The sequence below is a fragment of the Prinia subflava genome, chromosome 32 (genome assembly GCF_021018805.1).
Source record: "Prinia subflava isolate CZ2003 ecotype Zambia chromosome 32, Cam_Psub_1.2, whole genome shotgun sequence".
In the NCBI taxonomy this organism is placed as follows: domain Eukaryota; kingdom Metazoa; phylum Chordata; class Aves; order Passeriformes; family Cisticolidae; genus Prinia; species Prinia subflava.
In genome coordinates, this window is record NC_086278.1 from 845,642 (window position 1) to 860,818 (window position 15,177).

At 47.2% G+C, this 15,177-nt stretch overlaps 1 protein-coding gene across 1 annotated transcript; it reads left to right on the plus strand.

Moving 5' to 3' along the window:
- The first annotated feature begins 9,951 nt into the window (after positions 1-9,951).
- Positions 9,952-14,721, plus strand: BMP10 (bone morphogenetic protein 10). The gene is made up of 2 exons (XM_063420789.1): positions 9,952-10,361; positions 13,778-14,721. The coding sequence occupies exons 1-2, from the start codon at positions 10,028-10,030 to the stop codon at positions 14,719-14,721; spliced, it is 1,278 nt and encodes a 425-aa protein (XP_063276859.1). The 5' UTR covers positions 9,952-10,027.
- The last annotated feature ends 456 nt before the right edge of the window (positions 14,722-15,177 follow it).

Consider the following 15,177-nt stretch of genomic DNA (forward strand, 5'->3'; position numbering starts at 1 on the left):
CACTGAGCCCCTTCTCCTGAGAACCACCCACCTCCCCAGGTGTCCCAGTGTACAGGACAGATAACCAAGGTCAGGGTGTGACAACTGCACCACTGGGGACCCTTTCCAACCCAGAGTTTAACGTGGAAACTCTTACCCTGCTGAGATATCCCTTGTAAATGAAAGATACCACTTAAATTAGGAGGAATGTCAGATTTTCTTGTCTGACAGGTCAAAACAAGTTTTCCAGTTTGCATCAAGTCATGAAAAAGGACAGTTATTAACATTTTTCCCTTATAGGAAGAATTCCCAGTAGCAGGGGAAAATAAAGCCAGACTGAAGTATTAAGCCTGCTAAATCAAATAGAAATTGTGTGGTCTGGGCAGGCCAAGGATGTGAACAGGTTTCTTCACCTGCTGGGTCTTCCCACCCTTTTTTATTTGTGCTAACAAGGCACAATCAGGAGAGGAAAAAAAAAATCACCCATCTTAGAAGACCGAAAATTGCCCCTGGGGTGTGTGTAACCACTACAAATTGCTGTGGTCGAGCAAGATCCACAGCAAGATCCATGTGCAAGAGGCAAAGAGGACAAATTCCTCCCTCCAACTTCAATCAAGGTGCCTGATTTTAAATACTCAAATTATAAATTATCAGGAGGTGAGGATATTGCACCATTACTTATTTAAAACAAGTGAATGTCTTGGCCAATGAGCCAGGCCAGATTTCCAAGGAATGCACCCCAGTCCTGGTGTATTTATTTCTTTCTGCTCGAGCCAAGCACGGAGTTAGATTTCCATTCTCCACTAGATGGCAAATGGTTACAGCAACCTCGGGAGTCGGGGTTGGGTTGGTAAAAACACCGACTGTGGGCCAGCCACAGCTCAAAATTAAAATAGAATTGATCCTGTCAACCAACAGTAAAAACCGAGATAGGATACAAGGCATATATTTTTATATATTCTATTATATAATGAGACATTGCCTTTGCATGAGATTTATCAATCCAGTATTCCCAAGTGCTCCAGGAACACAGGGAGCAGAGACTCACAAGCTCTAACATGAACGAGTGAAATCCTCTCCCTTTCAGAAAAGGGGCCCAGCAGCAGGTGGGGGCTCAGTGTGACGAAGGCCAGTCCCACGCTGACCATGAGCACAGGTAAGGGAGCAGCTCCAGTATTCTTATCTGTCTCTTATCACCACCCTGGTGCCACCAAGAAAACCCAGGCAGCTCCTCTGCCCCTGCCCCTGCTCAGTCCTGCTCTGCCAGGCTCTGTCCTCGGGCAGGAGGAACCCCCAGAGGGGCTCTGTGCTCTTGGCTCTGGTTTCATCTGGTTTTTTTGGAGGGGCCAAGGGCAGAGGGGGCTGGAAGCCTGGCTGGAGCTCTGCAGCCAGGTCTGTGCTCCTGCCAGTCCCCCATGGCCACATCCTCTGCTGGGTTTGGTGTTTCTCACACTCCTGTGTCTCCTCCTCTCTGCCCTTTTTTGCAGCTCAGCAAGAGGCAGCCAGACACAGGTGATTTGGCAATTCCCACTTTATTTAATTGTCTGAGGGTGTGCGCCAAGAGAAGATGGTGATTCAGATGTGCTCAATAGGGACCTCAGATTGCCATTTTTTCTTGAGTGAAAAGCAGATGTAGCATAAAGTTGACCCTTTTGTAGCAATGTGGAAAGAGAGGAAAACATCTTCTAAAAAATCAGTTTGTATTTGCTGGTACTGGAATGAGAATTGATGTGGGCATTGAATCAGGCTGCTGTGACAACTCACAAACCAAGCCATGGATCTACGAAATAATTTCCTGCCTGTAAAGACCTGTGCAGGAGCTGTTGCCACTGGACTTTCATTTGCTTTACCTCTGGTGAATTGTTTTTTTTAAAAACTGCCAAGGGGGAAAGAAAAAAAAAAAACAAAACATTTTTAAGTGCTCATGAAATTTGGAGAGGATTCAGTGCTTCAGTCTGTTGTCCTGGATAGAGGTAAGACTTTCCAAGTGAGGAGCATTCAGCAGCTGCCCTGTGACCAGTGCTACTCTGAGCATCCCAGACAACACAGCTGCAGACGCCAGGCCAAGACGAACAGAACATATTTGTAATTTTTGCTGCCACTGAGGTCAAAATTAGTGAGGTGTTGGAGCCAGTTTCCCTTAAACAAAAGGATGGAAAAGACAAAATTTGATATTCAGCTGCTTGGCAGTCAAAGCAGAGAGAGGCTGGTGACAACTTTCGTTTACCCAGTATGATTCCAGTCACTGAGTTACAGAAAATAGAATGTAATACACTTTCATCTTTGAATTTTTAAGGCTAAACTTTAAAAAGGGGTTTTTTTAATGAATCAATCTTTTCTACTGTTATGTACAATTTGCTTTCCCTTTCTGATTCCAACCCTAACATTAAATAAACAGAGCAAATATTAGACATGCTTGTCTAATTTCTCCTCATGTTTTGCTGATGTGATTACAAGCTGTTGACTTAGTCATTAATATCTCATGCTGAGATATCAGCTAACACTGCCAGAAAATATTCCATCTCTGCTTAGCACTCAAGTTGTCAGTGAAATAATTTCATGTTATTAATCAAATTTGTCAAGAAAATAATTTCTGCTGAGTCTGGTTTTTTCCCGATTGTTGAAGATCAGGATTCCTCAGTTCTCAAACCTAAGGACAAAATGTATTGATTATTCCCAGGAACTTTGTTCATTTAGGGCTATGGGAGCTTTTAAATGGAGCTCTAATTAAGGAAAAGAATCGTACTTGTCCTGCTTAGACATGGAGCTGACAAGGAAAGGGGACAAGTCTGGGAGGTTTCTGAAAGGTTTTTTTCTGCAATCTTGTTTTTGTCAATGTCACTGGAGCTGCTCAGAGAGTTTCCTGAAGTTTAACACCCACATGAATACCAAAGCACTACAAAATAACTGCATGACAAGAGAAAGAATTTCAAAAATGTAAAATTAAAACTTTCTCTTGACCTTTTTCTGTCAAACTGTTCTGTGAAGGGAGTGTGATAAGAAGCCTGCAGAGTCCAAACTCCTGGGATAAAACAGTGCCTCCTCTCTGTTCATTAGCACTGCTCTCACTTTCTGTTGAAGATGTCAAATAGGAATTGATCTCCTTTTGACATGTCTCACCAGGTTTGAATTAATTGAGGACTGAATTAATAAATTGTGTAACCATAAAAGGTATTAATTTTTTAATATTATTAGGGACTGCATCCATATTTACCAAGGCATGGGCAGGAGACAAATCAAGAGATTTTGAGACACTTCTCATCCCCTAAATTATATAAGAAAATAATTTTCTGCCCCTTGAATTACATGTGCACTTCTGTTGCCTGTGTTTGTTTATTTTGAGAATGAGCAGGACAAAAAAAACCACATTCAGTGCTGGACTGTGAGTGTCTCGTGAAAGGATCTAAGAATTTCCTGGGAATTCCTCTCCAACTGCAGGGCTGGCAGTGAACTTGCTGGGTGCTCAGATTTCCCAGCTGAGTGCAAAGCCAGTCCTGGAAGTGCCAGCTCCTCCAAATATCTGCTGGAGGAGCAAGGACACCGCGAGCTGGGAGCTCGTGGGGCCTTTGCTGCATGTGACTGACAGGACACTGACAGCAAGGCTGTGTCCAGCTGGTTTTCCAGCTCTTTTCTTTCTGTTTCAGTTCCTCAGGCTCTGCACTGGCATGGAACTCCCAGCTTCTCCTCATTTCTCTGTGTTGCCACGTGGCCGCTGGCCCGCGGACCAGCCCAGGCTGCTCTGGAGCAAATGCACGTGGATGGGGTCCCTTCCTGGAGCTTCTGCCACCTCAGCAGGGTTGAAGGAGGGAGGAAAGGGAATTTCCAGTGGCAGTGAAGGTAATTTGTGTGTCATGCTGGTTTTTGGGATCCCCATTCTCCTCACTTGCCTGGGAATGGCTGAGGGAGACGAGCCCTGGGCTCCCCACGCAAAGCCAGTGGTGCTCCAGGTCAGGAGGAGCTGGGGTCTCTCAGTTTAAGGAATTCCCTGGGTCAGGAGGAGCTGGGGTCTCTCAGTTTAAGGAATTCCCTGGGTCAGGAGGAGCTGGGGTCTCTCAGTTTAAGGAATTCCCTGGGTCAGGAGGAGCTGGGGTCTCTCAGTTTAAGGAATTCCCTGTCCTTGTGGCTGCCCAGCCTTCTCCCTTTCCTTCTCCCTGATTTTTTTTCTTGATCACACAGGCTGTAATGCACTGTTTCTCCTCACACTTTCAATAAATACCATCCTTTAATTTTCCAGTGACATCTGAAATGGGAATAGAGGCCCTGGGAAGAGCCCATCTATGGACAGGGAATCCAGAGCAGCCATGAACCAAGGCATATGGGAATAAGGACTTGGGCAGATGCAGGAATGGAAACTAATTTTAGTTATTCCATTGCAAGCTCATCACACTGTCAGTGTCACACTCCTCTTTATCTCCCATCTCACACCCTGCAGTTACCTCATGCCACAGCTATCTCCTGACAGGGACCGTTGCAGGGCATTTTTGCAATAATTCCATCCCTGTATTTTGGAAAATCTCAAATCACATGCAGTGGTTGCTACAGCATGTTTGCATCCCTCTCCTGCTTCCCTGCAATGGTGTGACCTAATGGAGATCCCTGATTAGGGAACAGCCTTGATCCAAAACTCCTGAGAAAAAGAAAAAAAAAAAGGACCAGAGAAACATTTTTCACATTTTAAAAGAAGCCTACAATGCAGTGACAATCGAATTTAAAAGTCATAATGACATTCTTAAGGTATGGAATGCTGAACCAAAACCCACATGAGTTTACAGGTGGGGAAATTAGATGTGACCCTGTATAATGGGCAGACTTTTTATCCCCTGAGGAACTATTCATGCCCAGAAAGCCCAGGCCACTCAGCAAACTTTGATCACCTTTTCCTGGGAAAGGTTCTCCCTCCAAGGTTGCTCCCAGCCTCTGGCTGAGGGCAGGTGTTTCCTCATCCCAAAAAACAGTCTAAGGAAGGGTGGGGGTGCTTCAAAGACACTTCACATTCCTTCTTGCCCAGAGGAGCATCACACCCTCTGGATCCCGTGTGTCCTGACCTTGGCACCCGGGACAGCCCTGCCTCACTTCCCAGCCTGCAGCCCTGCTCCTGCCCCACACTCCTGCCCCACACTCCTACCCCACATTCCTGCCCCACACTCCTGTCCCACACTCCTGCCCCACATTCCTGCCCCACACTCCTGTCCCACACTCCTGCCCCACACTCCTGCCCCACACTCCTGTCCCACACTCCTGTCCCACACTCCTGCCCCACATTCCTACCCCACATTCCTGCCTCACATTCCTACCCCACACTCCTGCCTCACATTCCTGCCCCACATTCCTGCCCCACATTCCTACCCCACATTCCTGCCTCACACTCCTGCCCCACACTCCTGCCCCACACTCCTGCCCCACATTCCTGCCCCACATTCCTACCCCACACTCCTGCCCCACACTCCTGCCCCACACTCCTGCCTCACATTCCTGCCCCACACTCCTGCCCCACACTCCTGTCCCACACTCCTGTCCCACACTCCTGCCCCACACTCCTGTCCCACACTCCTGTCCCACATTCCTACCCCACATTCCTGCCCCACACTCCTGTCCCACACTCCTGTCCCACATTCCTACCCCACACTCCTGCCCCACACTCCTGTCCCACACTCCTGTCCCACACTCCTGCCCCACACTCCTGTCCCACACTCCTGTCCCACATTCCTACCCCACATTCCTGCCCCACACTCCTGTCCCACACTCCTGTCCCACATTCCTACCCCACACTCCTGTCCCACATTCCTACTCCACATTCCTGCCCCACACTCCTGCCCCACACTCCTGCCTCACATTCCTGCCCCACACTCCTGTCCCACACTCCTGCCTCACATTCCTGCCCCACACTCCTGTCCCACACTCCTGCCCCACATTCCTGCTCCCACCCAGCTCTTCTGCTGCCTCTTGGCAGAAGGAGCTCTGGAGGCCTCAGCTGGGAGGAAGCTGTGGCGTGCCCGAGATTGGAGTCTATTTTAGAGCCCCACAATCTTCAGGATGGACCCTCTGGACAAGGGAGAGGTTCCCAGGAGCAGCTGCAGAGCCTCAGTGGTTCCTGACCTCTCTGCTGGGCACTGGGGGCAGGAGGGGCCTCTGCTCTCTGGGCTGATTTTGTCCTCCAGTCCTTCCCGTGGCAGAGGAAGGGATCCTGTCCAGCCCGTGGTGCCTCTCCACCCCCAGCAGATCCAGCAGGAAGGTGAGGAGGGATCACCTGGTGCTCTGGGAGTGCCAGGGGCTGGTCCCCAGCACTGCCAGGGTCAGTGCAGAGCCCTGGGCTCGCAGCAGCCTCGTGTTCCCACACACAACTGCCAATTAACTGGGGGATGAACACCACCTCCCTCAGGGTGAGGGCCAGCAGACCTTTCTGTGACCTCTCTGTAACCCAGGCTGCCCAGTGAACCACCTACTGCTGATGAAATGGGGTCATTGTTGATGCTACAGATTGAATCATGGTTAAACTGTGATGCTTATTAATGCTCCCTCTCCAGCTACCTCAGGTGATCTAGTTAGATCTATACTTTGAAAGCAATTTCTTTCTAGGATACTTATTGGGTGTGTAAATTGAAGTTATGGGGGGAAAATTGTAAATTGAAATATGGGGGGAAAAATGGACAAACCATTTCAGTGACATGGAATAAAGTCCTTCTGTTACACAAATCAATTCAGAAAAAATAATTATCAGTGTGTTAAATCATCAGCCTGCAGCCTAAGGAAACAGGAAGCTGCTTTTATATCAGATGTGCTCTCTGGTTATTCCTTGTCTGGCAATTCCCCAGCAAGGTCTACATGGAATAAGTCAGGAAATTCAGCACAAGCTGCTTTGTGTCCAACCCCTGCACTTTGCCTTTGTTCAAGGATTTATCAAATCCAGAGCGGAAATGTAAAAAAACACTTGGAATGTCTGAGCAGGAACTGTGTTCCTAATGAGCCACTGAGGCAAGATGACACGTGTGGGTGAGGAAGTGGATGTCAGATCCCTGTGCTCACAACTGCTTTTTGCTGTACACAGTAATACTGCAGGATGGGAAATGACAGGTTCAGAACAGACGTGTCTGGGCTGAGCAGGGCTCAGAGAGGTCCCAGCCCAGCCCTGTGCTGCTCCCAGTACACCCAGAGGAGCTGAAGGGATGCTGAGGAGGGCAAAAAGGCTGGAGAGGAGCTTGGAGCACAAACCCTGTGAGGAATGACTGAGGGAGCTGGGGGTGTTTAACCCAGAGAAAAGGAGGCTCAGAGGTGACCTCATCACTCTCACAGCTCCCTGAAAGGTGGCTGTGGTCAGGTGGGTTTGGTCTCTTTCTCCAGGCGGGAACTGACAGAACGAGAGGACTCAGTCTTAAGCTGCACCAAGGGAAATATAGGCTGGATATTAGGGAAAAGTTTTTTACAGAAAGGGTAATTAAGTATTGGAATGGTCTACCTGGGGAGGTGGTGGAGTCACCATCCCTGGGTGTGTTTAAAGAAAGTCTGGATATGGCACTTGGTGCCATGGTTTACTTGAGGTTAGGGTTGGGTTGGACTTGATGATCCTGGAGGTCTCTTCCAACCCAGTGATTCTGTGAATTCTGTGTGTGTTCAGTGTTGGCACTCAGAGATCCAGGGCTGCACAACAGGCTGAGCCTTAGTTCATAGAAAAGGGGAGCAAACCTAGAAAAGCTCCTCTGGCTCTGGAGCTGCTCATCTGCATCAAGAGAGTAACAGAGAGAATTTCACTCAGTCTCTGATCAAGGGTCAGTTGCAGACCCCAATAGTTAATATGTTCATTGTGAGAGAGGAAACTCAACTAAAAAACTCAGAGTGACACAAATGCTCAAGAAACCCTTTTAAATTCAAAACCTTCAGCCCTGAATCTCACAGAAAACCCCCATCCCTTTGAAAGGAGTTCCACAGATCCCAGTGCAGCAAGCAGCAGCTCTTACGATGTGCTTATCTCTTTAATTGAACAATATCTGCATGTATTTTTATATATATATATGAAATCAGTGCATTTTTGAAACGAATATTGAAGCATTAAAAAAGGAAACACTCTGGAGGCATTATCACCCTCATGACAAACGTCCTGCGTCACTGGTTGTGACAAGCAGCCCCAAAGACTTTCCTTTACAGGACTCACTGCTGTGCTGCATCAAAGAGTTAAGGCTAAGCCAATTCTCTGGGGTTTTAATATTAACCTCACTTCCTGTGGAAGTAAAGACCTTAATTTGGTGATGAATCATCAACAAAAAGAAGACTGCACTTTTCTCTTAATTAACAGGAGTTACCCAGACTGCTCCAAGATTTCTTCAAGATTTCTGTGGTCAGCTCTGGAAAGCCACGATGTCCACAGATCAGCCTTTGATACGGCTGTAGAGGATTTATAGATAGCTAAGAACTCCACAGTGAGATCTAAATTAATCTTGCTAAGCTCAAATATCTGCTTCTAATGTGGTGCAGCAATAACAGGGACCTCAATAGCACACTTTTCCTCTAACATCAGGGTTCCCATGTTCTTGAAGAAGAAAAGTTGAATAAAATGAGGTTAAAATGCCATGTCAGTGTCTGGCTCCATGACAGCCACACTGCACATGATTTTCAGAAAAATATTGATATTTAATTAAAAACAGAGGATTAATTTAAAACAGGCATGACTTGAGCATGGTTCTCATTGTTATGGCTGTTTGTGATAGATTTGGGCAAATGACAAAAGAAGAGAATTGCAGAGATGGGCAGCAAATCATTGGAGGTGCTTAGACAAAAAGCAGAGTCCAGAAAACCCAGCAGGTCAGTGATTTAGTCCTTGGGTAAAGTTCTTAGTGCTTGCAAGGGAAAGCTCTGCAGCACAAGCAGAAATGCCTCTTTATCTTGAGTGCTGAAACCCTCGGGGACAGGCGCTGAGCACTTTGGAAAGTCTATGGAGAACAGGGAGATTTAATTAGACAATGTTATCTATGAACCAGACCAATTTTTGCCTGCACACTGCTCACATTTTGCTGAAATTTGCACACTAACACAAAAAGCACCATTAATTCTAGCACGTCTTTGCAAAGTCACTTCTGTATTCTCCACGCTGTATCCCTGAGCTGTTTGAATTCATGAGAATCTGAAGCCAGGGTCACCTGTTGGCCTTTGTGTGTTTTTAATAATTTTTTTATTAGCAGTGCAATGACTAAATCAAGTATAACCATGATTTGCCAAGTCACATATGAAAGATGAATGAAATAAAGATTTTCTGAATCATTTGCAAATACTCCAGTCATGAAATCATGGAATAGCTCAAGTTGGAAGCGACCAGGAGGATCACCAAGTTGAATTCCCTGCTCCTTGGAGGATGTGATTCTTGTTGCTCACCCTGAGCTCTCCTCTGCACCCAGGGCCTGGTGACTCTGTGCTGTGGTAGCACCAAGAGCTCTTCTCCCGTGCTTTGCACTGCACAAGTACAGGGGAACGGAATTTTTCCCGAAGAAATTCCTTTTTAAGTTTGACATAAAAAGTGAAGATGTAAGTTTAATGTAAAGTTTTGAAAAGGGCAGAGGGAGCTGTTGTTTGCCCTTGGTGTGAGATGAGTGCATTTGGAGGGAGGCTCTATGGAATTCACGCGTTTGCCCGAAATCCGCACGGAGGGAAATGGTTCACGTACAGCAGGCAAAGTCAGCTACCGGCAGGGAGAGAGGAAGGGCAGCTCCTCTCTGAGAAGAAACTTGTCCTATCTCTGAGAGTCCCGCACAGAATGTTTACAAAACGCTCATTAAGGGAGAGGGGATGGTGAGATAGCAACAAATCTGGTGAGCAGCTTCCACTGGCCGAGATAAGAGAGGCAAGGCAGCCATAGCGGAGAGCAAGATCCAATTACTGAGACCTGGTTTTGGGGAGGGGGAAGGGGCAGACAGACAGGACGGATCACAAGTTTCAAGACAAGAGTTTCCAAACTTGTCATCCCTCTGTGACACAAGCCGCGCACAACCCAGCGGATAAAACCGCCACCGAGCCCACAGAGAGCCAGAGCTCGTTGAGCGCAGTGGGAGGCTCGGGCCAAGCCATGGATTCTGTTGTCCTCCAGCTCTGGGCTGTCCTCTCCCTCCTGGTTCACCTTGCAGCCTGCAGTCCCATCCTGAGCCTGGAGCACTCTTCCCTCGAGGAAGACGTGCCTCTTTTTGATGAGATCCTCTCTGAGCAAGACGGGGTTGATTTCAACACGCTGCTCCAAAACATGAAGAATGAGTTTTTGAAGACGTTGAACCTCTCCGACATCCCCCTGCACGAGTCAGCCAAGGTGGACCCACCAGAGTACATGCTAGAGCTCTACAACAGGTTTGCCACAGACAGGACATCGATGCCTTCTGCAAACATCATCAGGAGCTTCAAAAATGAAGGTAAGAGCTGTTCATCTCTGGGAGAAGGGGATAGGAAGGAGTGTCTTTAGAGCCAGTGTGAAATGTCCTGACCAAGTACAGAGCATGAGGTGTGCTGGGGAAAAGGCCTTTTGGTGAGGACGGCCTTGGAAATCAGCAGCTGTGGCAGGGCTGCCCAGACCCCAGCTCTGGGGAGAAAGTCCTTATCCTTTGCTCTGGAAACTTTGGGATTGGGTTTGGGGGGAAGATTTGTCTTTAGCACTGGGACAGCACCAAGTGAAATTTTGGTGCATTAATTTCTTTATCCCCATAGTGACACACATTGTCTGTAATTAGCTGATTGATTTTTTAAAATGGATATCTCAAGTAATATTTGAAATTAGGCAAGACTCATTTTTCCACACTGTTCAAAGTGTATTTTCAAGTGTAATATTTTAAAATTCTGAGCTTAACCAAGCACAGCTTTCTGACAGTGCCTTCTCTCTGTTGATCCCCATGACATTGATAAAGTTTTCTTCCTTTGGCATTGGTGCACAGTCCAGAAAATACAAAAAAATAAGTGAAGAGGAATTTTGGATAACCAACAGGTTTTACTTTGGAGTACCAGACTATAGCCTAATAAAAACAAACATCAAAACCTGAAGAAACCTAATTATCACAGAATCACAGAGTATTCTGAGTTGAAAGGGACCCACAAGGATCATCAAATCCAGCTCTCAAGTGAATGGCCCACATAGGGATCAAAGACATAACCTTGGCATTGTTACCACTCTGCCCCAACCAACTGAGCCAATGCCTTTTTGCCATTTTCCTCTTTTTTCCTGTTTTTCCTTCCACATTCCCCTCAGTTCAACAAGGATGAGATAATGCTGCAGCACTAACATTCAATAATTTGCCAATACCTTTTTACACCAACACATTTTAAGCTAAAAACATTTTTTAACTGAAGAATTCCAAGTATCCATTAATCCATGTGGCAAATGCAAGTGCTTTGATTCACGTTCAGTTACCCAGGGGCATATGTGGCTGTTCAAGCTGCCATGGGGCCTCTCTGATCCTCAGTTTGTTTAATTAGTGAAGTTAAAAACATTGTTGCTTTTTCCTCAACATTTGGAGTTTCAAAATGATGAGGCGTGAGGAGAGGTTGAGTGGAAGTCACTTGAGATTTGCAGGGCAGTGAGAGGCCAGGAGAGAATCCCCAAGCTCTGTTCTGCTCCCATCTCCTGCCAGGCAGTGGGTTTCTGGTATGAAGAAACTCTGCACTGTAGTTTAAAGCTTTTTTACATCTTCTTTTCTCCAGTGTGGAGACATTTATTGGAAGCTTGGTGGCAGGGGTAGCCAGTTGCTCACCTTGCCGTGCCTGTCTCTGCTCACCACCAGGAGTAAAGGCACACACGGGGGAGGTGTTGTTCTCATTTTGTTCTATTTGAAAAAGAAATAATGGGACAAAGATTGCCAGGTTCAGTATGGTAAAGAATAATAAAACACCCTGTGGTTTAGTGATGCAAATCTGAAATCATTCCATCTGCAAAAATTCAGTTTTGCAGCACTGAAATGGCACAGACTGACCTTTGCCAGGTGGTGTTGGCAGCTCTGTGCTGTCCTGCTGTGCCTCTTGCAGAAGTTCTGCATCAAATGGGGAAAACTCACCTTAAATTTCTGCCATTTCAGATTTTCTCTCACCTCTTCCAATCCAGATCAGCACGATGCAAAGCGAGGCCGCTGATGGGAGCACAGCTTCACAAATACATGCAGCTTAAGGACTGTGCAATTCACATTTTTCATGTGTCCTCAAGGTCTGGATAATTTCATGCTAAAGAACTCTTTGGATAGAAAAATTAATTGCTTGCAATGAGAAGGACAGGAGAAACAGACCATGGAATTGTTTTGTTCACCTGCCTGCTGAAAACTGGCAGAAATCCCATTACTACCCATTAAATCCTTTATTATAAAAATATAACAGGTGGCATGGCTGGAATTAGCTCTTTGTTTTAACCCATGGACCATAACAGTTTATTTGTAAATGGGGCTGTAATCAGTTCTTAATACTTAAAACAAAGTTTTAAGGGATTTTTTTCTTTTTCTATGGACTCCAAATCTCCCTTCCCAACCTTCCCAGGGTGTACTGGAAACAGCAGGAGGTCTGGCTGGACTTTCCAGCTGAGGAGCAGAGTCACATCCTGGCTGTGTGAGAGGTGCTCAGGGTCTGCTCCTACCCTGGCTCTGCACAGCGGGTCCTGCTCCCACCTTTACCAACTGAGAGGGAAATGGAAGCAGAATCCCTCATCATTTATTTTATTTGTGAAGAGATGAAAATACAAAATGGAAAAAAAAAGAAAAGAAAAAAAAAGAAAAGAAAAGAAAAAAAAAAGAGAGAAATAAAAAGGCAGGTGCTTCAAAGCCTCCAAACTGTAGTTAAACAGCACAAGTCACATGCTGAAGTTTGTGGCTTGCTTAAGTGCACTGGTGGATCATGGCCAGACCTTGTGGCTTTATCAGAGTAATTTTTCTACAAACACAGAAAAATTGGGGAAGGCAGAGATGAAAGGAGCAATAGGTTAATTACAAACAGTTTGCCTTTGCATTAATTATAATTACAGCCTCTGTGTCCTAATATCTCCTCTGGGTTGCGAGGAGGCAGCAAACTCACCCTTGTGAGCAGACCCTGTGGGAAGGAGTGACTGTTGCTGTGCAGTCACAGCAGTGCAGCTGGGACAGGCAGCCCAGGTGACACCAGACATTGTCCTTCTCACCTCTTCACTGCTAAAGGTGCCCAGGGTGCCTGGCTGAGTGCAGCTGGTTGCTCACCCAAAGCCCACAGGGCCTGTGGTGGGGTTACTGTGGCTGCCAGGTCACCCTGGTGTCACCACCTGCTCTTCCTGATGTAAAACATCTTCCAAAGCAGCTTTTCCTCTCCTAGTGCTTGGTCCTTTCCATGTCTGAGGGGGGTTTGAGCAGCAGGGAGTTCCTGCTCACAGAGGAACACTACAGCCCGCACATTTCTTGTGTTTGCAGATTATGATATGCTGCCCCTTTCATGTTGGCTCCAGAGCCACGTCCTTCTGCCTTCCTACACCAATGAATGTTTTCCCTTGTTTATTAAATAGTTGTTGTGCAGTAACACAGAAGTGATTTTTATGTCAGTATTAGGCAACAAATTTTGAATATGTAAACCTTCCAGTTGACAAGGAAGTCCCTGGAAAGCCTGGGGACAGAAGGAGGATCACTAAATCCAGGTCTGTGGCATGTCTGGGACCTTGTAGTCTTTACACATCTAAAATAACCTCGGCCCTTTTTCCAAGTACAGTTGCGAAAAGTGCTGGAAAAACATTTCCATGGAGCTGTCCAGGTAAAGTCCAGCCTGCTGGATGACCCTCAGCTCGTGTGTTTCTGGATGTATAGACTCTTCTAAAACGTTTGATTTTTGTCCTTTCCAGATCTGGATTCCCACCCCACCGGCATCACTGGAACTCGGAAATACCCGCTCCTGTTCAACGTTTCCATCCCTCACCACGAGGAGATCACCATGGCCGAGCTGAGGCTCTACACGCTGGTGGAGCGGGACCAGAGGCTCTACGAGGGGCTGGACAGGAAGGTCACCATTTTCGAAGTGCTGGAGAACATCCCCGTGGGGGCCGGGCAGGAGAGGAAGATGGTGGCCCTGGCCTCCAGGCACATCTACGGCACGAGCAGCGAGTGGGAGAGCTTCGAGGTGACCGAGGCCATCCGGCGCTGGCGCAGGGCAGGGCTGACCACGCACCGCCTGGAAGTTCACATCGAGAGCAGGGAAGGGGAGGGGCAGAACGGGGAAGGGAAGCTCGATATCGACATCAACTCCGAGGCCAAGCACGTGCCCCTGTTGGTTGTGTACTCTGACGACCAAAGCAACGACAAAAAGGAGGAGAAGGAAGAGCTGAACGAGATGATAGACCACGAGCAGCTCCTTGACCTGGAGGAACTGGAGGTTGGCAATTTCCACGACCAGCCTGGGGAGGAAGCGCTGCTCCAGATGCGCTCCAACATCATTTACGACTCCACCGCCCGCATCCGGAGGAACGCCAAAGGCAACTACTGCAAAAAGACTCCGCTCTACATCGACTTCAAGGAGATTGGCTGGGACTCCTGGATCATCGCCCCGGCGGGGTACGAGGCTTACGAGTGCCACGGGGTGTGCGCCTACCCCTTGACAGAGCACGTCACGCCAACCAAACATGCCATAGTCAAGACTTTGGTCCACCTGAAGAACCCCCAGAAAGCCTCCAAGGCCTGCTGCGTGCCCACCAAACTCGACCCCATCTCCATCCTCTACTTGGATGCAGGGGTGGTCACCTACAAGTTCAAGTATGAGGGCATGGTGGTGTCAGAGTGTGGCTGCAGATAGTAGGAGGGAATGCACGCGCGGGGAGGGCACAGGGGGAGTATTTAATGATTCAGTCTGTAAATTTGTACATTTGGGATTTGCTATTTAATGAGGTTATTTAATGAGGCCTGTACAGATAATTGTATGTTTCCTGTCACAGGGAATGGGCACATGCTGTAGGGATTGTATATTTTGTTCCATTGCTTCCTTCTCGCTGCTCTTCCTGTCCAGATCGCGACCGAGTCTCTCTTCCTGTCAGGGCATGGAGCTGATCACTGGATTGTTTGGGAGGGCTCTCGGTGCCAGAAGGGCACATCCAAATTCATGGAAATAAAGGCATATTTTTGTACTTTATCAATGTTGATTGGCATCTCCAGAGCTTTCCAGAGCTGTTAAAGATACATGAGTGATGGGCAGTCACACCTAGATTGTTCAGTGTTCTATAATATCTTTATAAAAGTCTTTATGTGCTCATTT

Coding starts and splice junctions, on each gene's coding strand:
- BMP10 (XM_063420789.1), top strand. CDS start 10,028: ATGGATTCTGTTGTCCTCCAGCTCTGGGCTGTCCTCTCCCTCCTGGTT. Junction 10,362..13,777: donor CAGGAGCTTCAAAAATGAAG/GTAAGAGCTGTT, acceptor TGTCCTTTCCAG/ATCTGGATTCCCACCCCACC.